Raw genomic sequence first — 24137 nt, 5'->3', positions numbered from 1 at the left:
GCAGACTAATTCACACTTTGGCTAATGGAAACAAAGTAAGTAACCTGGTACATAGCGTGTCATTAATACACTTCACGGCTAATGGAGATATACTGAGGTTGCACAGTTCTGAAGGTAACACTAGAAATGCCCTTCACAGTAAAGATACGCCATTGAAATCATGCTTGACACAGGATTTCAGTTGGATGTATGTAAGCATGTTTTAACAAATGTCACTGCTAATAATGCAGCTGGAGTAATTGGCTGTCTCAAGGCAGGACGGTGTTTACAGTTTGATGTACTTTTTTGGCGGCTGCACAGGGAGGGGCCAGCTGGCGCGGCAAGACCCTGTCAGGTCGAGGTAGCTATGTTCGCCAAGGATACTGTGACAGACAGAGGAGCTGCTAAAGAATTCTAACCTGATCCCTCCAGTTGGAAGCTGACCTCAACCACTCAACCATCCTTCTGCCCTCTCCCCCCTCTGTCACCCCTGATCCTTGAGCGTGACCTTGGCTCCCGTCCAGAAGACGATTCATGTAAATACATTCTAAGTCATTTATTGAGCTGTCATAAACCTCAAATGAAGCAACTGAAAAAAAATTGCACATTTTTTCAGGGCTTTTGGACAAACATATGCGATGTTGAATGTCATGTGGTTGAATTCAGACTTGCACAGTTAGCTTGGCACCCGCAGTGAAACATACGCATGCAGAACATTTCACCTGTGGAGGCTAAAAGCATGTGGAACAGAAAAAAATTAACAACATAAAAGCTGGGAAGTAAGCAGTGGGAGTTAGCTTGGCTAAAGGGCAAAAAAACACAATTCCACAAGCTGGAAATTATAGCTTTTAAACGGGAACTTTACTGTCCCTCTTTTCTGCATTACTTTGCTCCGTGTCAGTTCATTCTCACCTCTTTACTCATCCTTATCATCATCTGATTACTCCCTTTGAGTCTATTTTGTTTTTCTGCCCTTTATCTGATTAAAAAATAAATATATTACAGCACAAGGCATCACGCGTTCAAGTATGTTGCAACTTCTTTTTGTATTTAAAAAAAACCCTTTTGTTTTCTTTTACTTTGATCCTGAAAATGAAATGAATCATCAGTTACCCTGACTTTTCTTCTCAGGCTGCAAAACAACAATGAGAGATGTATTAACAGGGAGAAAGAGAGAGCCCATGTCCGAAGAAAGAGAAAGAAAAGAGCCCAGCGGGATTCATTTCACATATATGCTCTGTGAGACTCTCTGATACCTGTTGGCCTTTCCAGCCTCTCAGCGGCACCCTCCATCAGCATCCCCCCATTATCCCTGATTCCTCTCCCCCTGCTTTCTCAAGCTCAGGTTTTATCTGTCTCTGCTCTCTCCGATTTCCATCAGTGGAAATTAGAGTAGAGCAACAAACAACATGGACCAGAGAGAAAGGAACAGAAGCCACACATAAAGAACAGAGAGAGAGAGATGATGGGAGAGGAAGACGACCGGAATCAAAAGGCAGTGTGGGGGCCATATAGCTTCCTGGTGTGTCTATGAAACCGCAGGAAACAAAAGGGGAAAACAGTTTTACAGATTTTAGAGTTTCAAACAGAAAAACAGTTGCACACCATGTGAATCCACCAAACACAGACACACACTATTTTGTTCACCACCACGGTTGGGTTATGCCTATGTAGTGCTGTACTCAGGATTTCATACTTCAAAAAATATTATTGTAATTATAATAGTTTTGCACAGTAAATGCTTTCCTTCAGAGTCACTTATGATGATTCTGATATACTGTCATTGTTTCAAAGTCCTCTGAAGGATCATGAAGGTGGTGGCAGAGGCAGGAGAGTCCAACATCAAGACAGAGATCCAGAGGAATCCTCATACCAAAAGAAAAAGGACTCATCGGAGATTAGGCGTCTCCCTCAGATCACCTTGTAAACATCCACTTCAGTGTGGCCTCTCAGGCAAGGCAAGGTGGATGAGATGAGGGGTGGAGAAGAGAAAGATCTCCTGGAAAGAGCCGGGAGGACTCGAGATAATGAAAACAAACTTTATCCTCAAGGCAGCATATGATGTCCTGCGTCTCCAGCCAAACTCCGCCTGTGATGAGGAGCAGTCTGACTCCAGGAATACTAAAACATTTCCTGGTGGACTGTAAGACCAGCCTCATTCAAGACCAGCGGCACAACCACGAGCTACGCTTCTTGCAGCTGCGAGCGCCTGACAGACTTAGGCTAGAGGTCAGTTGACCTCATGCTGGGCTTTGTGCTACGGTCAGCCTCTCTCCTCCTTGTTTACATCAAAGAGCTCACTTAGAGGCCTTAGAGGATGCACTGGATGAGTGCACAGAGCTGGGATACACTGATCTTGCAGTTGATGTGCAACAACCTGGCTGGAACATATAGATCCCACTGGTCAAAGAAGGCTGCAGAGGTTTAAAGCATCAAGGCAACTCCAGGAGGTGGAAGCATGAGGGATGACCAACGGGCCAGCTGTCATAGACCCGTCCAAATGGTTCTGACTGTGGAGGAAGAAAAAAAAACACCTGGCCAACAAATCCCAAGCAGTACAACGAAAACAAGTTTATAAAAAAAAAAAAGTGAGTAATGAATACTTAGAAAGATAGTTCTGAAAATGAATTATGGCATGTTCTACAAAATTAGACGTGACCGTTTCATGTGGCTGTAAGACATAGCCAAACGAATGCTCTGAAAAAATTGGATCTGATATTTGAAATACCTCATGTTGACCATTACATACAAGATCAAAAATCCACGGATCGCTAATTGACCAGAATGTTCTTCTCCATAACTGCACTGTCTGGAACCCGACAGTTAGCAAATGAGTAGCTGATGGGAGACTAATAAATGAGGAGCAGCTGCACATGATGTCAGTAATGAATACTGAAAGATGGGCGGACAGAGGAGGAAAGGGGGAATACAAAAACCAGAGAGGATGGGAGACAATGATTACTACACACTGGCTCTGTTCCAATCTTTATTTTTGGTTGTAACATAATTAGGTCAGTAGATTTCCTTTTTTTCTTTCCTGAAATTTCAGTCCAATTTTTCTTACACATCTATATTGACTAAGGTTAAGCATGTGGATTCATAATCTTTCAATTAGAAAACCCAAAAAAGCTGTGAACCAAAGCAAGACCAAGGGCACGAACACACACACGCACACACACACACACACACACACACACACGCACACGCACACACACGAAAGAGAATTTACACAAACGGCTGCTGACAACAACGCAGAGGTGATCGTCATCGACCAGCTACTGGTGCCTGTAGCTGATTGGCTCCCTCCTGAGTGCACTTACTTATATAAAGTGTCATGAAGGTGATGGATCTGAGTACAGTAGGAGTGGGCTGCCATATCTGTTCTTGACCTGCTTATTTCATTTTGTAAAATTATTACCTCACACAAGGAGGTTATGCTTTCATTACCTTCTGAATCACACAAAACTCAAGCTGAATTTCACAGAACTCATGGAGGCGGAGCGTGGGTCAAGGAAGAAGACATCGAATTATATTTCTGGTATTTTAACCTTTTGTATGTCCCCACAACTATAATTTGTTTTCATTATAATTTTACTTAGATTTTTTTCATGTCAATAAAGTCAATTTCTATCTCCATCTCTTTGCAAACATCTTTTAATTAAACACCTCGGTTGTTAAATGTCAGCAATCTGTCACTGTGCTAGGACTGATGGAGGATTGGGTCTAGTTTATGTCACGTCTCAGCCAGCGGTCATGAATTTCACTCTATGTTTATAAAGTAGGGCTTCGTGCACATGTGTGATTATACACATTTGTAGAAATAAATAGGAAAAATGCTATATGCTTTAATATACTGACAGTACAGATTTAGACGCCAAGACAGAAGATGACTCAACAACAACAACAACAACAAAAGATGTATCAAGTAAGAAATTTAACAAGCAAAGAACACACAAGAAAGAGAGAGAAAGAGAGAGAGAGGGGAAACAAGGAGAAAGAGATAATAGGCAAAATGAAAAACAAAATGGGGAATTATTAAATACTCAAGAGCAAGACTGGGAGGACAGCAGGGGGGAGGGAGGGAGAGAGAGAGAGGGAGAGAGAGAGAGAGAGAGGGAGAGAGAGAGAGAGAGCTATGATACTGGATGATGCAGTTGTTCAAACATGTTTAAGAAATCAAAAAGACGTTACACAAGAGACTTGTGAGATAATGAATTGAAAGCCTGATGTCAAAGAGGTGGGAAGCTAAAGAATAATATACAGAGTAAAGAAAAGCAGTACTGAGACACAGAATGTGTTTTTGGTAATTTTTTTTTTTTCTTGGAAAGACTTTAAAAAAGAGATTGAGCATTTTTGTTCTTTCTGATTGCAAAGAGAGAGTAGACATCTTCGTGTGTTCCTTTACTTTACATTTCCTGGTAACTTCTTCTAGTTTTTGTTGTTGTTTTTTCTGCACAGGCCTGACTATCCATGTGTGACAGCTGAATCAAGGGAAACATCAAACTGTAATGCTCAAATGCCTCTTCTCTGTCTTGGTTTTGCACCACGGAAGAGCAGCAGACTAAACATGTGCGCACACAAACACACACACACACGCACACACATTTCCTTGTATTTATATATTTGTGAGGACTTTCACTGACATAATACATTCCCTAGCCCCTCACCCTAAACCGAACCATCTCAACTGACTGCCTAACCCTAACCTTGACCCTAAACCTGACCAGAACCTAATTCTAACCTCGACCCTAAAACCAAGTCTTGACTTTCAAACGGCCCTTAGAAGATGTGAGGACTGGCTAAAATGTCCTCACTTTCCAAATAAGCAAGTCCTCAATATATAGCAAGTACAAGAACACACACACACACAAGTTCTATTGCAGGCAATACTGACTAAGAGTGAGCACACCAAATAAGCAGCATGTATTCGCCCCAAGAAACACAAGCAAATTGTAAAGTTGTGCTACTCTTGACCCTTGTGTATTTCACTCAGGAGGTACCATCTATCAGTAGTTTCTAAACTCTTTTAGGCATGCAACTGCAGGCTCATGGGGATCCAGACTCATTAGTGAGCAGGTGGGAACCCATAAGCTCAGCTCATGTCAGCCTTAAGTCTAAGAAAACAGGTTGTGTACATCTTTGTCTTCCTGCCAAAGCAACAGCAAGATTCATCATTACCTCGCCAGCATGTGCTGCAAAGTGACAAGTGTGGAACTTTGGCTGCACTCCAATACATCACTGCGGATCCTATTAAACTGTCCTGTGAACATCGGCAGTGCAGCGCTGGCAGGAGGGCAGCTGTGTACACACATCTGACATGTGACCTAGCTTTCTGTTGGAATAACTGAACATCTGAATAATCGGTTTAACTTACAGTGAGACAACCTGGGGAAAGGGATGGCCACAGTCTAGGTCAGTGACAAATTCATATACATAGAATATCATCCACATCAAAAACATAGACAGCTATTGTTATTCTTCTGTTTTTAACAAATACACATATCTCAAAATGTTTGTGCTGAGTATGGAAACAGATTTCAGCTGAAATTTAGCTGTTTCAAGAATACAATTTGCCGCTAATCTCTACAAGTCAGTGCTTCTTATTTCGGGCAATGCTACGATGCATTCATGGTAAAATAATGGTTATAACTGAATGCATTTGGGAACAGTGTAATGATTATTTAAATGTATCCAAAAGATCCTACATGTATTTCTACAGTGAAAATGTTTGGTGTAAAGGTGCCACCATCTTGATAAATCCTGAGCGCCAGCAATGCAAGATTTCTTTAATGTGTGTGTGAATCGATAGTTGTCATACCTCCATGATGGCGACCACAACACAGTCAAGTATCACAGGTGCAATCAACTGCAATATGGTATTTCTGGTGTCTTGAACGTTACTTACTTTATGTAATACTCACATACTTACTTTAAGAAAAGAGAGATGCTAAGTAATTGAGGTGGATTGGCCGTCACCGCTTCGATCCTGAACTCTGATCCCATCCTGACTGCCTAGAAGTGTCCTTGACATTCTGAACCCTTAATTCCTCTCGATGAGTAGGCTGGCACCTCGCATAGCAGGCTCCACCATCAGTGTGCGTGTGTGTGTGTGTGTGTGTGTGTGTGTGTGTGTGTGTGTGTGTGTGTGGGTGCGTGCATACGAGTTTCTGAGTAAGGCAGCAAAAGTCATGGGAAACTTTAGCAACACACACAGCAAGAGGAACAAACTGAAACTATGATTTTCTGAAATATATATTTTCTTTAGAGGGATAAGTGAAACACGAATTGTTTCTTCAAGTTCAGAGTACAATTACAACTCCCTTGCACCACGCATCTGACAATAGAAAAATAGGGTCTTATATTGTTTAAAATAGAGCCTTATGGGTCATAACATCCACCCTGGTAAAGAATAGTTTACACAAAAATAGTTGTACTCTAAATTCAATGTTTCTTTTAAAAACAAGCAACAAAAAACATCTCCTGTCTTGACAAGCAATTGCACTTAACATGTCAGTTTTTTGCGAGTCCTCTGTCAGAAAAAAAAAACTCTGTGTATTGAATATCCTCCCTGCATGACAGTTTTCATTTAATGTCTTTTTCTACTCTTGTTTTCTCCACTGTGCGATCTGATACACCCACTTCAAGTAAAATCTCTGCCTCCATCTGTGCATGTTTGTGCCAGAGTGTGACTGTTAGCGTAGACTTCACTCACCTGAGTTCTCATCCACCCTTTCTTCCACCGTGTGGTCTTTCTGATGGACCCACTCGCTGTTGCACTTAAAATAAATCTGTGTGGCTGGTGTGGCCTTGCAGTAGAGATTAACAGGCTTATTCTTGACAATGTAGCCTTCCTCAGGTTCAAAAAGGAAGTGAGGTAACGGCTCCGGAGGGTCAGAGGGAAAGGTTTCTGGGAGCTCGCTCAGACTTAGGAAATCGTCATCATCTCTCACTGTGGGAGGAAGAAAAGACACAGGTTAGGCTGCTATTTAGTTCAAAACAAATGATTTTGTGATCGCTCGGGTGTTAGAGCGCGTTAGCACACATTTCGGGCTTCATTTTGTTGAGGAGTGTACCTACAACCATGGCTGGGTAAGCAAACATGGAACAGAAAGGTGAGTCACATTCTTCCCATGTATATGCATACGCATTAATGGAAGGGTCAAGTTTTGTCAACAAAACAATGGAGGAATTGTGTGAGGAGAGACTGATTAAGTATTCTTTTGTATGTCTGAAAGCTGAGAAAGTGCACATCTGTTTTGGAGGGAGACTTCCTGAATGCAGGTGTTCTGTTCTGAACATGCCTGACATGCACAAAGAGGAGAACCTCTCCAGGTTTTTCCCTTATTTGAATCACATTCAAAGTTTTACTTTTCCTTGCTATTATTTGGCATCTTGGCATCTCTTTCATTTTATCCTGTTCCCACAAGCGGCAGGCCCAGTTGACCCAAAACTTGAAATAATTTCACATTTTTGTTCATTCTACAATGTCAAATCTATCCAGTCTTTACAGTGGCGTTGTAGCCACGGGTGGGCAAGATGGGACCTTGCTAATCTCTAAATTCAAATTCTCCCCACCTTTATTTTCACATTACAATCATTTAAATCTTAGTTATAAACTCTAGATTTGACTTGACTCAGCTACCGTGTGGTTTGGCTGTGTTTTTTGACAGATAAACCCTCTGCCTTTGTGTTTTGTTTTTTTGGATGTTAGAATTTAAAACAGAGAGCTAAGATTTGTCACAAGTTATTTTGCAGGAGTGAGCCATTGACTCTAAAACGAGATGAAGAGAAAGTTCCCTCTTTCATTAAAATCAGGTGTTGTTTCTGGAATTTGAATTTAACTGACAGTATTTGCTCGACATCACAATAAGGAGGACAGTATAGAGAGACTGAGCAGAGTTCCTGCAGATTAACAGGCTGCGTGTGGAATTTACTGAAGACACATTGTGCTCATTCAGTAAACCCAGAGGGGGGCAGCAACTTTATCCTCCTTCTCCTCCATCCTGCTCTCTCTCTCTCTCCTCCTCCTCTGTCTTTTCCCTTGGTCCAAACTTCCCACCCGCCCGTGGCCTCAATCAAAGGGACACTAAGACTTTTTTGTCAACAGGTTGCCAAGGTCACCAGAACAAAAAGGATTACAAGATCAGGTGGGAGATGAAGGAGGAGGCTTGTTGTTTTCATTCTCTCGTAGTCACATAAAAACATCATTATACATATATATATATATATATATATATATATATATATATATATATATATATATATATATATGTGTGTGTGTGTGTGTGTGTGTATATATGTTAAATAAATGTCAGTGTATGCAAATTACGAGCTTTCCAATTAAGGAATTAAGGAAACAATAAGCCTAAAATAATTAAAAACCTAAAACCACCAACATACCACATGCTGAGGCTTTTGCTGACTTTTATGGGGCACAACATACAAATTATATTTTTACGTTCCTTGTGTGTGTGTGTGTGTGTGTGTGCACGCATGCTATTGGCTCACCTGGAGAACTGTGACTCATTTGAAAACATTTAACTCACAAAGCATTTTGGGCACAACATCAAGGTTCAGTCGTTTTAAGCCCTAATGCATCATGACTACACACACATCAACACTCCAACAAAAAACATACACCCTCATATTAAAAAAGAAACACACACACACACACACACACATATATATATACACATATATAGATATATATACACGCATATACAGTATATATACACATACGTGTATGTGTGTATATACACATACGTGTGTGTGTGTGTGTCTATACACACACACACACACACACACACACACACATATAATCTTTAATTCCTTCTGCCCCTACTGTGTGTGTGTGCAGCCGTGGTTCTTATCTCGGGGAATGACAGTGTGTGCTGTGGGCTGGGAGCTAAAAGCAGCTTAGGTAAAACAACAAGACACACACATGGGGGGGTTGAGTAGGCTGCATCCCCACTTTGATGTCACGAAGTTGACATTTTCTCTCTTAGTTCTGTAATTAGTTCTCTGAGAGTATGGAAATTGGTAGACATTTTCACTGCTTAATTTTATTATCTAGGAGGAACGTTCTCCCACTCTCTGTATTTCATCTAGTGTCATGTTCAACTATTCCTTTGTCAGTCTCTCTTGCCTGCCTCGTCTTCCTGTATTGCCATTTCTTCTTGCTTTATACTCTGTGCCACTTTACATCCCCCGCCCTCCCTCGCTTTTCACTTTGCCCCAACACCCATTCTCACCCTCATCTGTCATTCAGAGCTGGGGGGGTTCATTGCTCTGAAGTGACAGCTATAAATTATTGATTGGCACAGGAAACATGATATCCAGAGAAACAGATGAGTGGAATGGAAAAGGGGAGTAGGAATTGAAATACAAAGAAAAAACTACGAATAAAAGCTTTCTCTCAAAAATACCCATTATTTTCTTTTCTTTCAGCACCATCTTTTCTTCACGGTCTTCCCATTTCACACCTTTTTTTCTTCCCAAAAAGCTCTTGTTTCTCTATCGTCTCCTCGCTCCTGATCACCTGACAGAAGTGAATTACTGACCCTAACAGCTCAGCTCATAAACGTCTTGCCTGAATGCTGTCATCAATAATGTATGGCCATAGCAGAACAATGTCCAGGTTCGATTTACGGTATGTAGTAAATATTGCACCAGGGGCCAAATTCCAGGTTTATCCATTCACACATGCCCGTACGCCTGTCCCACAACTGAGAAACACAACTAATAAATACCAGGACATCTATTTGGAATGATGTCATCAAAAATGGCCAATCATGTAGGGAGTGTCACAGGCAGTGTGAGCTGATTTCTCAGGGAGCGAGTAGGGTAGGTTTAGAGCTCAAGAATTCAAAAGTATTCACTTGTGTGTCCTAAAACAAGCCAAACATGCCCATATAGGGTCAAAATGCCTCATGGTAAGAGCGTGTGTGTGTGTGTGTGTGTGTGTGTGTGTGTGTGTGTGTGTGTGTGTGTGTGTACTGTATGTTTGTCTTGCCTTCCTAAGTTGTCTGTGATGTGTATCAGTCCAGTGGCCGTGGAAATCATGAGATCATAGTTCTTAACAACTTATCATCGAGTTAGAATCAGGAGCAGCTGTGAAAACACACACGCAAACAGGGAAACAAGCGTGGTCACGCACACACATGCCATGAATAGACACACAAACCCACTTTTTAAAACCACAATACCCCTCTCCCTCTACCATTATTGACTAGGCCCAAACACAGATCCACACACACACACACACACACACACACACACACAGTTGGACAACTGAAAATAATGCTGGACTGATCCCTATCTAACTCCTTTGCAGCCAAAGTACACAAGTCACATGGAGAGTGGCGACACCCACGCAGACAAAGAAAGGTGATAAAAAACCAACACATCATTTGTTCCAACTAAAATAAAACTAACTTTACTCGTTGTTTGTCAAGCACACTGTGTCAGAAGAGCAACCTTTTCTGCATGTTTGGCAATATTCAGAAATGTATTCTTACATTATGAACATTGCAACCTTTGTCATCACTGTAACAGTTGATATTGTTTCAATAATGGAATTCTCGTTTATTAGTGTCTTTGTCTGTAGCAAACTATTTATTTAATAATTGTAATTGACAGTACAATATTCATTTTCCGTTAATACTGCTGTTATAAAATGTTTTTGTCGACTTTCTGCCCTCTCAGAGAACAGCACATAACGTAGGAGTGGAAGGAGCCTCCTGTGTGAGGTCACAGGTTCGAGTCAGTATATATCATGTGCAGGGATCTTCATTCCTGAGTGAAAAGCAAAAAAAAAAAAAAAGAAGCACAGATTGTCATAATTCTAGAAGATGGGCATTGTTTTGGTTTGATTGATGTAATCCTGTTTTACCATTTCAATGGCATTATAAATTAAATAAATAAAAAACAACCATTCATTCATACCGATACCCCATTCTAAGCTTCTGCACACAATCATCACTGACATCCCCAATTCACACACCAGTGATTCACTCCATGAATAATATTAGCTGCCTGCTTCATTCTTTTTCTACCCTCCCATTCTTGTTCATAATTAGCTTGCATTCATGAAAAAAAAAAAAAAAAAAAAATTCTCCTTTTTGAAACTTTCTCTACTAAAACTCCTAATGGGAAGTCAGTGCTCACCTACTTGCTTTTCTTTATGTTACCTATCCAGTAATCAATTATTTATGCTTTGAAACAATAGCTTTACAGTGTGCTCTTGTTTACCCGCTTTAGCCTGAGGGTATGACTTTAATTCATGGACAATGAGCAGACAGTTAGCTTTCATGAAGGTGTTAAAAAGATAATTTCTCGAAGTATTTACAATTCTATTGTACCTCTAGGAATGCATTAAAGCATTGGCACTGTTTTCCTTTTTTTTAACACAAAATGCGTAGGCCTTGAAATGATGCTTTCCTGTAGTCTTTTTCTTTGTCTTTTCTTCAGTTTTATCTGCTTTGCAAATACAAAGAATGCACCATTTTCCACATACAGTCACATGCAGTTATGCTAGGGACATTCAGACGATTTTCCAGTCATACTTTACCAGACTAACAAAAACATGGGTTTTTCAGTCATAATGTATTTTTTAACCGCTGAATAATTGGTTGAAATGAGAGCGACAACGCCAAGACCAACAAAGGGATAGTGTTTACAGAAGAGATAATATAAGGTACACTACCCTTATGCAGGTATGTGTGTGTGTGTGTGTGTGTGTGTGTGTGTGTGTCGCTGCATTTCTGAAAGTCAAATCTGTTTGTCAGGGCTAGAAAGAGATATTTTCAGCACTGGCATGTTGCATCAAGTAGCATGCCAGTAAGCGTTCTAGAGTGTGTTATCGCTTTTGAATCAAAACATCAGGTCACACAACATCTACAACTGAAGCTGAGCCTCATAAGCAATTTAGTAAACAGTTACAGAAAAAATGAGACGATGTACTTTTGTGCAAATTTAATTCAAATTAAGACACATTTTGGTAAAGCGTTGAGACTGTGTTATGGAGATGGAGATTCAGCTTGTGACACTTAATATCTGCCCATAGATTTGTTAGATTTTTGAGTCCAATAATCAGGACCATCTGTATTATTTTGCATGCAAGAGAAGATAATCCCAGTGGGTGGCCAACTATTTGATGACAGAAATAACCCTGGGAAGATATAATTTAACATGCGCGGCACCCTCCGTGTCACAGCCAATTATATATATCAAGCAGGCTTTCAGGGCTATTCAAGACAATTAATAATAGCAGAAAATATTTGAAAGCTGGAGTATTTATATGGGACCAGACAGTGACAGCTGCTCGGTGACTCTGACTTACGTTGTGTGTGACAGATACGGCCTTAAATGAAGCCCGTGACTAGATTTACAGGCCCGGATGCAGAGAGGTGACTCCACAGCTGGTCCAAGTTAAGAAAGAGAAGAACCTCTGCGAGTGTGCAGCCTGCCTGCTGATTAAGAGACATGCTATATCCTGTATGTAGGTTTTTGCATAGAGGAGCCAAATGTTTATGTGATTTTATTTATGTCCCTTTGCATCACATGAAGCCACTAATACCTGTTTTTGACAGATTGCGAGGTAATCCCAAATTAATTCACATTCCCTCTGAATAATTATGTTTGATGCAAACACACATTAAGCCCCTCATACATTCAAACATGTTTCATCTGTTTACAAATTATAGTGTTTGTTTTTAAAGCATTATTGCCTCTGCTGTATCAGGTGAAAGCAGCGCGTGTGTGTGCTTTGTGCGGCGTCAGAGGGAGGTACATTTTAAATTGCATATTTGTGAATTTGTGTGTGTGTGTGTGTGTGCATTTATGCAGATGCATTTTGTGCTTCTCGTGACATTCATAGTTGCATCTGAGAGTCTATAAGAAAAACCAAAACACTTGAGATCATGGCCGCAAAACATGGGAGACCACCGGTATCAGGTTAGTGGATTTGGAAGTTCTCCTGAGATGAGCTGTGAGTACGGAGTGATGAACTGACACATTTACAAAGATTAATATTCTCCTTTTACTAGCCAAAGAAATACTGCTTTGGAAAGGGACCCATTACATTTATGTACAGTGAATAAAGTTTGTTCAAACCAGAGTCATGCACATAGTCCCAGGATTACAGTGGACAAACAAACCTTGACATGGCAAAAAAAAAGAAAAAGAAAAAAACAACCAGAAACAAAGAAGTACATGAGAAAAAAAATCTGATAAACAGAAGTATTTTTCATTGCCTGCTTACCTTGACTGAGCTGAGTTGCATTAAATAAATTACTTGTAAAGGACGAATGGGTAGGACGGTAACAATGAAAACAGACTGCTTGGGGGAAAAAAGTAAAAAAAAACCTGTTATGGTGTCTTGAACTCATGAGGAGGCTTTTTCCTCCCTGAACGACCTCTTGACCCCAGAGGTCAGAAAATGCCAGCCAGCAGACTTCTAACAACAGCAGAACTGTCCAAAACATGTGTACAAACTCCCAAACCTACCAGCCAATATAATCCAGGTCTTCTTTATCCACCCAGTTCAACTTACTAGGAAAAAAAAAATGAAGATAATGGTTGCTGCAGAAGACAGCAGCGCTGCAATACTTTTGAGACCGAGGTGAGGGATGGGCATTGGCGTCGCTTTATATGAGATCCATCAAATCAGCTGAGCATATCTCTTTATTTCGCTCTGCAAAATGCAGTATGGATTTGGGACTCAAACTCATAAAAATCACTTCATAGTTTTACTTGCCCAAAAAAAAAAAAAAAAAAAAAAAAACGGAAACAAATGTCAAAAAATTATCAATGAACAATCACTTGCTTAATGTGGAATGCAAATCTCACTGACAGTTTTTTATTTCATGAAATCACAAAGTCACAAAGATAAAAATAAGAGGAGGGGGGGACGAAAATACAAATATTCATCAGACAGAAAATAGAAAGACATTTCTTCACTGCATTTGACTCGGGGCATTAACAAGAGCTACTGTGTAGCATAGTCATGTGTGAAAACAGTGTGGTCACAGTTGGACACCCTACATCACGTGTGTGTGTGTGTGTGTGTGTATATATATATATATATATATATATATATATATATATATATATATATATATATATATATATATATATATATATATATACATACATACATACATATATATACATATATATATATATATATACATATATATATACATATATATATATACATATATATATATATATACATATATATATATACATATATATATATACATATATATATATATATATATACATATATATATATACATATATATATATATACATATATATATATATATATACATATATATATACATATATACATATATATATATATATACATATATATATATATATATATACATATATATATACATATATATATATATATATATATATATATATATATATATATATATATATATATATATATATATATATATATATAATTTTGCCAGAGGTCCATTTTAAGGAAGGACACATACAGCAAAGGAGCAGCTGATGTGTGGGTGTCTGCAGGTAGGCAGTGTCAGAGTATTCAGCGTGCGATTTTTCATGGACGTCTCTGCCAAGTGTTACATGCACACAAGCACACCGACACACACATATAATTCTCAAGGACTGTATGTGCATCTATGCATGTCCTGAACAAATAAAAAAAAATAATCATGCATCTGTTGTTAGAAGATGCGTTATTGCGAAGGTCTTGTCCCCCCATTAGTCTCATCATCTCTTTTCTCCTGCTCTCCTCTTTTGCTTTTTCTTTCTCTCCTTAAGAATGTTTCCTGGCTTCAAGCATTTTTCTGCATGTGATCTTTTCAGCTATTTCATCTTCACAGCACAGTTTTTGCAAAGCAGCTTCCTATGTTCAGGGAAGATAGACAGAGAGGAGGAAAATCATAGAGCTACTGTTCTAGATGAAGAACAGGAGGGTGAGTATGCCTCCGTTGTCCTAATGTGACTCTTCCACAGTTTACCTCAGGTTCGGTGGAGCAAGTCATCTAAGGTGTCCAGATGCACCTCGATGGACAATATAAGATGGCCCACAGCAGGAGTTTATATCTGATTTCTCGCTTCCAAAAGCTGAAAACTAATGAGACTTGGGTCTTTCAGATGACTCAGTGTATGGGTGAAACCTAAATGTCACCCTATCGGCTACTGCAGTCATGATGATGCCAGGCGAGCACCAATCTGTCTCAGTTCTTGGCTCTGCAGTGGATCGTGAGCAGAGCAGCACTGAGTACATTTACACGATGGTGGAAAACATTGAATTTTCTTCCTCTGACTAAAACTGTACTTTGGAAAGTCAGATTAACATACCTCAGTAGTACGATTGCGGGTGGAATAAGTCCAACATGTCCATGCTTCAATACTCCCAAACTGAGCATGTTCCACACTGAACGTCTCACTGTGGTATCGAACCCAAACGTTGACCAGTGCAAACTCGAGGGAATAATCATGATCGCTGGTGAAACTACACGGACGAGGAACCAAACATGATGCTGTCTGGGCCTAAGGAAGCGTCCCATCATTCAACAGGGACGTCGCTTCCCACTGGCCGACATTTTGCATTATAAAAACCAGGAACAAATCTGATTGCGACTGCTCATTCTTGATACACCTCTGCGAATAAATCACCCCTGACCCGGTTTAGGTATTCTGAGACGATGATCTGATGGAGCTGTAACTATGAATCCACTGACTGTCCCCAGGCGAAGCAGCATAGTGACAGAGCAGCAGCCTCGTCTGTTTCTACACGGGATTACAGTACAGTCAGGCTGGTCAGTATTAATTCCCCATGTTTTGGCTGCAGCCAGAGCCCACGCAATCGTTGTACAGCTACAACACACAGGAGAAGAAAATAGATATGAAACACAAGTATGATGCAGGTTGCGGTTACATGCACAGAGCGTGAATGAAACACAAGACACGACGTAGCCTGAGTAAAAAAATAGACGAACGACAATAACCAGACGCACGAGGCACGAATGAAAAGCACAGTTCAACCGCCACCTGAAAAAAAAAAGGCAAGTAACGGCAAGTCATTTAAGGTGAGTCTTCTTTCAGCCATTGCTCAATTTCATTTCACTAACTGTCTTCAGTCACACTGGATCAAAACCAGGCACAGAAAAAATGTGTCATCTTGTAATCACGACAGCAGTATTTTTACCAAAATATATCCTGTCATTTTGCCCAACACACAAAAATGTGCATCTTTCCACTGCCACACATTGAGTGCCGCACTTTTCCCCATGTGCTGGTCGCAAAACTTTTAAATGTCTGCAACTGAATAATATGGTAATACTGCAGTAACACAGAAAAAAAACCTCATTCGAGCAGGAGAGAAGCAGATAAGAAAACAAGGAGAAAACAGCCAAACATATGGACAGTCAGAGAAAAACAATTAGTCATTTCACAATCATGAAAAAAAACAGTTACCTGCTCTGTCACCACACACTCACTTTGTATTAAAATGTACGCACGCTGCATATTCACATGCAGATGGAGTATCTCATTTATATGCATAGTTTTATGTAAGCTTGTGGGGGTACAAACTTGTGCAAGTTGCTGTGTAATATTATCTTCCAGATGGATTCTGTCTCCCTTATCCAAGGCCTGAAGGAAAAGCAAGGCTTCGCTTTCATTCATGTTCTCCTATCACAGCTCAACATCACTATTAATACAAGCAGCCGGCGCAGGGCAGTGCATTACAATATCAAAACACTGGCCGGGGAAGGACGGCTTTTTGTCGACAGATAGGATAATGTTTTTTCTGGGTGGCTGACAACTGATAGTATGGCTGGCTGGTTATGTGTACGTCTGAGCTGCATGAGCCACGTCTCACTTTTCAGCTGTTCTCCCTGTTCTACATGTTTTCTGTCTCCATGATTAGTCGCCCCCCCCCCCCCCCCATTTCTGTCTAATTTGTACTTTTGGTCTTTTAGCATCTTCATCTGTGATATATTTCCTAAAGAAAGCTGCTTCTTATCTCCATGTTTCTGAGGATACAACCCCCCCCCCCCCCACATACTTTCCATCTACTTCTACTTTAAAGAAGTGACATAGATTTAACCATCAGTCTCAAGTATCTTCCCCGAGGCATGTTGCACATCAACCCCTGTCCTTCCACCCACTTTGTGCAAGACAAGCCTTCCTCCTCCGCATTGCTTTTTGCATATATGTTTGTCTTGCTTTACATCTTCTTCTCATCTCACCTACATCCTAAACCATATTGTCTTCTATTGCTCCATTCCCAACTCCTTTAAGAAGGAATTTAAACAGCATGCTTATCTAAGTTTTGAGGATTTGGTGAGAAAAAAATGGTTTAGTCCCCACACACACACACACACACACACACACACACACACACACACACACACGAACAAGCGCACAATAAAATAATAAAGAAGGCCTCAACTTGAATGATAAAGAACAGCTTAAAGGCATATTTCATTTGAAGATTTCCCATATTTTGGCTATTTTATTCAGAGCTGAAGATAAAATTGGATCAGACATTTCACTGCTCATGCTTTTCTCCATCTGGAGGCTCACTGTCCCCCCCCCCCCCTCTCGCCTTCTTATCCCTCCCGTCTCTCTCTACCTCTCTCCCCCTTCTGACCACAAGACTTGGTTTTCTCTCCCTCGCCGAGCCAAACTCTCCTTTTCCCCTGCTGTCTTCATCTCCTCTTCCTCTCCTCTTTCTCCTGGCATCTCTCATCTTCCATATCCCCCATTTCTCGCCTTTCCCATCCTCACTCGTTTCCCCCCCCCCAACACTTTGCCTCTCTGTGCCGCTCCCTGGCATCTTTCCACCCGCCGCCCCCATCCAACCTCATTCTCAGTCGTCTTCTCTCCTCCATACTCTTCTTCCTCATCTCAAACTCTTGTCTTCTTTTCCCACACCACTTGTTCTCTATACTCTGTCCTCCGTCACTTTGCTCTTAGATGACTATAAATAGAGCCTCCAGGGGTTTCATAATGGACTTCTGCCTCTGACCTTATTACAAACACATTACTTACCATTCTTATCTCTTCCTTGCATTCTTTTTGCATTCTTATACACTTTGCACAAACATTCCTCCTATCTCTCTTTTTATCTCCAACGTGCAAGCCAACTCCACTCATAATTTAACACACACAAATTTATTACACAGCTTTTCCCAATGTTCCAAACATATTTCCTTCTACCCTTAATGAGATTTAACAACCGCTGGGATCTGTTTTTGTATTTGTTTTCACTGGGAAGTCTTCCATTGTGAAAAGTATTTGTTCTTGAGCTAACGTTAAAATCACATAATTAGTACTGCATTCTTCTTTGAAACCCATGGCTATGGTTTGCAAGCTAATGAGCCAGCTCACAACTGGTGGTACCTACTGGCTGTAATGATGGATGCCAGCGGTGTCGGCATGCCATTATAATGTGGAGGTCCAACCTGGGGAACTTCGCTCTGCCGTGGCGTGAGCCAGATGAGGGAGAAAGACCGAAATGTCAAGTTTGTCCTTTGACACCAGATCCATTGTTTTCTCTCTCTCTGCCTGATCGTCTGCTGCCAGAGTCCTAATTAAATTTTATCTTGGGTCTGCTAGTCTCACAAGTACTACTTGTGAAATGAGCTTTGCTTGAGCATGTGGGAACTGGAGCAGCAGTTACTGAGGGAGCGCAACAGTCTTGACTGTAAGGCTGAGAGTGTGTGTGTCTGAGAGACTTAGAGGGACAGCAGGAGAGAACAAAAAAAAAAAACCCTTATTTGATTTTCAGCCTTATTTCTGGTCCAATCCAGAGCCTTTTAAAATTACGCAATAGGGTTTGAATTGGTCTTATTAGCCTCTGGGGCAAAAAAACATTCCCCGCTCATGAAAGACCAACTCGCTGATAAATTCAAGTGACAAAAAAAAATCAAAGCGGGTCTAAATGAAACCTGTCATGGGGGTTTCACACTAAACCATCTCAGCTTGAGCTTGACAGGCTTTGAGGAGGTTGACATATTTGGGCCAGGTGCAGACCAAAATATGATACATTAATATCATATTTTATTTTGTCCCCATTGATTGGGAAGCATTGCAAAGAGCAGAAACAGTGTCTTATTAAAATCCAAAGCCACCTTTAAGTTTTTCAGAGAAGTCCACATCTGAACATTAAAACAACCGATGAAGACTTTGAAAGATTTTACTGTTGATCTCACACTTCAGCACCAGAGAAGTCTGTTTCATCTGTCAGTTTCCTGTCTGTCAGGACGTATTGTGTTGTGTACATTTTACATCTGTTGCCCCTCATCACATTTCAAGCGAATATCTGACCATTTGAATCGCATGTATCATTTCAGCCCCGAAGGAGGACGATTTTTACACTGAAATATTTTCATTAGCAGGAAATACTGCCCACGGTCGGCCACTACATGTGTTGCAGGTTTGAGCTGAAAGGCCACAGCTTAAACTTCCATCCTGTATGTAAATTTGATTATCGGTGTGGTACAAAGAGCTCATACTGGCAATGACTGCTCAGGAAAATCATACATGATTTAGGAGTGAAGCAATACCGACTGCTTCTTTGCTATTCATAGTGAGCCCTTTTGCACATCTATTAAAAATACATTTCAAACGCATGGTTACGTCTAACATTAACCTCAACATGCCTTGCTCGTGTTTTCAGTGCAGTAACAGAACTCAAGTGTAAACATGTATTTCCATGCTCAGCTAGGGTGAATATGCACACACAGTAAGTGGAAATGTTGTTCAACTGGTACTTAAACACAGCCTCTCCTTATAGGCCCCAGGAGAAATAAATGGACTCTGTGTCGGTGCAGATAAACACTAACCCTTGGTGTGCTGCTCTGTTGTGTTGTTTTGTTGACTGGTTAGTTGATCAGAATCATTTTGACATGTGGCCCAGATGGAAAAAAAAAAATTGATGCTGGTGAGTGAACTAACGGTGTTGAAGCTTAAAGGCATGGGCAGAGCTTCAAAGCTGTGACAGAATTCACATGCTCAAAATCGCAGCTGGTTGCAGGAAAACGGCGAAGGGACAAGGGGAACAATGAGCGGCCTCTGCCAGCAATGTCTTCTTTCCTTGGAGTGAGTACAGTGAGGAGCATCGATATGAAGTACTTTCTCTGAGGCACTGGGGGCAGCAGGGGGGTGTTGTCAGTGAGGGGACCTTTACCAAAAAGCAGAAATACATCCCAGTGGCTTCCTTCTCCTCTGGAAGACACCGAATTCCAGTTCAGCAGCACCACTGCTGTGTAATCGATCCGCTCTGTGATTTCAAGGGTCCAGTTCATATGCCGATCAGGGTTTTGTGTGTGTGTGTGTGTGTAAAGTCAGCTTAAGTTTGAGTGTGTTTGAATGCATAATAACTAGCAATAAAATATAAAGTATAAATTGGAGATTTTCAACAGCCTACTCATCCTGCTAAGCCATGCCCTCGATTAGTAGCACATGGCCATTCATAAACACGAAGGTCAAGGGTTGAAAAATGGAAATAGAGAGGAGGGTTAATCTACTGAATATGCCCTGCAGAGCTGAGGACTATGACATCTGGTTTTAAACAAAGTCTGTCAATAGAACTAAAGAAAAGCATTCTGGAAACAAGGGCATACGAGTTGTGTCCCTACGTTGAATGTTACATCACAAGCCAAGACGGAAACAGCGAGATAAATCTTCTCCTATAGATCAGTTTGCCTTCAGATCAACATTAAAAGCACACACACACACACACACACACAAAAAAGACCACTAGAGTATAGAAAAGCCAGGAAGTTGGGAGAATGAAATGATTCAAAAGGTTAAAAGTTCAAATCTGAAGTGAACAAGTGACAAAGTCACTCTGTTTATATGTGACCCAGTGAAGAAAAACAAGATGTATGGAAATGTTGATAGGCTGGAAGCTGAAATCACCCCGCGGCTACCAGAGCTGCATGACTGGGTCCTTTCAAAGAGGCCCCACACAAAGGTGCACTGAACAGGGGAAATAACAAGAGGTTAGTTAGTTAACTGGGGTCATGAGGTCAAAGGTGATGAGTCTTTTAAGTGTGTGTGCGTGTATGTGTGTGTGTGTGTGTGTGTGTGTGTGTGTGTGTGTGTGTACACCAGGTGTTCCTGACATTGTGGAGACATAAATCTGTTTACACAGTCACGTTTGCCTTGTTTAAAAAAAATCTCTACCACGTAAATCATTCAATTTTAGGGTGACGACTTCATTTTCAGGTTAAGGTCAGGTTAGGGTCGGGTTGAGGTAAGTGTCCAGGTTATGTTTACGGCACTGGTGTTTTTGTAATCAAAAATGTCAATATAATGTTCTCTGAGTGGTGGCAAATGGCAGATAAATAAAACCTCAACAATTCACTAAGAAAGTAGTCACAGAGTAGGAAACTTCTCTCACTGTTTTTTTTTTGTTTGTTTTTTTTTCAGTGCACAAGTTCAGTCCACTGTGTGAACACACACGTTTCCCTGAGATGAAGACCTGGAAACAACATTCTAAAAGGCCCAAGAGTAAACTGTGTGCTCAGGATCTTCTCTGAATTAGTTGCGTTCTTAGAATGTCACACACACTCTCACCTATGCCCTTGGGTTTTTAAAATCTGTTTACATCTGAAGAACCTGCAGTGTGTAGCAGTCTTTGTAGGTATGTTTGGGTTCTATGTAGCATTAGACCTTCAGTTGTGACAGTCAGAATTAGACCAAGGGGCTCGGGAATGTCCTATGCAAATCAAAGTCCCTACGAACACAGTAATACAGATGTGTGTGTGTGTGTGTGTGTGAGAGAGAGAGAGAGAGCCATAAAGAAGATGTGCTACCTGATGAAAGAGCCTCAGTGCAGGTGGACGCCGAGGTCACAAGTTGAAATGCTCTGTGTGTGTGTGTGGGGGGGGGGGGGGGGGGGGGGGGCTTACGGAGACGATTCGCTGCATGACTGAATCTGTTTGCAGTCGGCTGTGCTGCCAGGGAGCTGATGAATGGCTTTTAAGTGTTTCAGACTTGTAAGCTCAGAGGTAATGGACTTGAGCTGACTGTAGCAATACTAGTGTTTTCAGAGAGCTGGCATCTGGAAATTATAAAGTTGGGAGATGTGTACCTCCTGACTGTTAATCATTTAAACATCCTGTGTTGAAATGTTGTGAATTTTTATAATTTGCAGAATTGGCAACAATTGTAGCCACAGAATGATGTTGCGGTTTTTTGGTTTTTTTTAAATACTTGGAGGTTAAAGCCTGCAAATTACTTTTGCAGCACAGAGATGGACTGTGTCATTGTACTTCCTGTCAAACTAGTAACTTTGTTTTTTTTAACACCATCTGCTATCATAAGCTACTGTTTGGTTTACCACTGGCTGCTTACATGTATGGAAGACACGTTAGGCAACTTTACTGCGGATACTTGATTGAAAATGTACACAGGATTTTTTTAATATGATGCAAACTGGAGCAAAATGATGCAGAATGCAGGTGAACTGTGAGTATTAGTCACATATGAAGTCTGAGAGTGAAGTATATGTATTTCTCTGTAGTATTTAATGCAGCAATAGTGGACTATATGTACCTGTTGATCTGTTCTGTCCACTACCCTGCAATTTAAACATTTATTAAGACACAAAACTAACCCTTTACTGGACAAAGAACAACCAATCAACGCCGCTTCAGACACAATCAGCATCACAGTCACAACTCAAGTCCAACAGCAACATGACATCACCTGGTGGAGAGTTGCATATTTCTAAGTTAAATTTAAATGAACGAAGATGAAAATGCCTCCAAAATTACAGCGAGGAAAATAAGTGATCTTCTAAAATGCATTCAGGTTTTCTTGTTTCACCAGCTTCATCAGTTGGTGCATGAAGTGAAAGGGTACGGTTTGTGTCGTGTCTTTGAAGTGTGCGGGGGCATTAGCTAACGTGGCAAAAGAGCAAGGAAAAATAGAGGATGAAAAGGTGGAATGAAAGGTGTCAGAGAAAGCCAGCAAATAACAACAAAAGTAAATGTAGCACAGCAAGAAGAAATGGATGAGATGTGATCTTGTGTCCTTGGAGATGATCTTTTCCTTTTATTCTCTGTCCCTTTTTTCTCGGCCCATTGATCTCTCGTGTTTGCGCGGACATTCAGGCATGCTTTTTCTCCACATTACATAGAACTAAAAGAGGAAGGAAACCTTTATTGTCACTGTAGAGTCAAACAAAATTTACCCTCTGCTTTTAACCCATCCCCTCTGGAGCAGCACCCAAGGACCAAATCTAGATCTTTCTACAGGTAAGAGTAATAACTTCCTAACATCCAACATTAACTTCCTTTAAATGGCATTTCTCCAGAGCACTCAAAGTAAATTGTGCAGTTTCTGGGCGACTAATGCAAACTCTGGACATGAAACACCTGGGACAGCTTGGAGACTGTTGTGCTGTGAGTCGCCATGCCACCCACAACCAGTACAGACCTACAGCTGAGCACACACTGTACATATCGAGCCTGTCGTTAACCCTAAATTGATGGTCCCCAAGTAAGTTTTAAACTTGAGCTAAATGTCTGCAGCTGCAGCAGTTAAAGGGTCAAAACGGATGCTGTCAAAAATGTCAGTTAAAGGGGAGCCATGGACTTTTACATCTTTTCTTAACAATAAATGTTAGTTAAGTGAAATAATGCCAAAGTATCACATAATGAGATACATGGATAATGGAGGTAAGTCCTACAGTCTGGCTTCAGGTGGCTTTGCATGCTGTGTGTTACCAGCTTTATTAATAAGTGTTAATCAGTAACATCAAGTTGTCCCAGACTCCCATATATGGATGTGTTTCCTGCATCCACACAGCTCCATAGTTGTCCCCTCTTCCTGCTTTGGAAGTTTTCCTGCTGCCAATTGCTCACTTCATAATGTCGGACCATGCACTTGTTTTTTTTGGTGGTGTGAGGAAAAGTTTACTTTGTTTGGCTTTCAAGCACCACGCAAAGGTGGACAGAGTTGTAGCAAACGAAAAATGAGAAAAATACATATGTTTTTTTTTTCTTTTCATGGCACTCTACACTAGACTGCTTTTATAACCTGGGCAAGTATGAAGGTGGATTAGCAGCTAGCCTGAAGCTAAAGGAAAGCGCCCATCCTTCATTACTTAATTGTTTTGAAGAAGCCCAAGCTGGAATTAACAA

General features: G+C 40.7%; 1 protein-coding gene across 3 annotated transcripts in view; it reads right to left on the bottom strand.

Moving 5' to 3' along the window:
- unc5ca (unc-5 netrin receptor Ca) overlaps positions 1–24137 on the bottom strand; it is a 184290-nt gene that overhangs the window by 82724 nt on the left and 77429 nt on the right. For all 3 annotated transcript variants that reach the window (XM_086206252.1, XM_086206254.1, XM_086206253.1), the window contains exon 2: positions 6692–6928. In XM_086206252.1, coding sequence (XP_086062378.1) covers positions 6692–6928 — 237 coding nt within the window. The remainder of the gene's footprint in view (positions 1–6691; positions 6929–24137) is intronic.

The sequence above is a fragment of the Aulostomus chinensis genome, chromosome 6, assembly GCF_037954235.1.
Source record: "Aulostomus chinensis isolate RoL2024-O1b breed Wild chromosome 6, RoL_Achi_v1.0, whole genome shotgun sequence".
In the NCBI taxonomy this organism is placed as follows: Eukaryota; Metazoa; Chordata; class Actinopteri; order Syngnathiformes; family Aulostomidae; genus Aulostomus; species Aulostomus chinensis.
The sequence above is the reverse complement of the archived record's forward strand: the minus strand, read 5'-3'. Positions and strand labels throughout refer to the sequence as shown.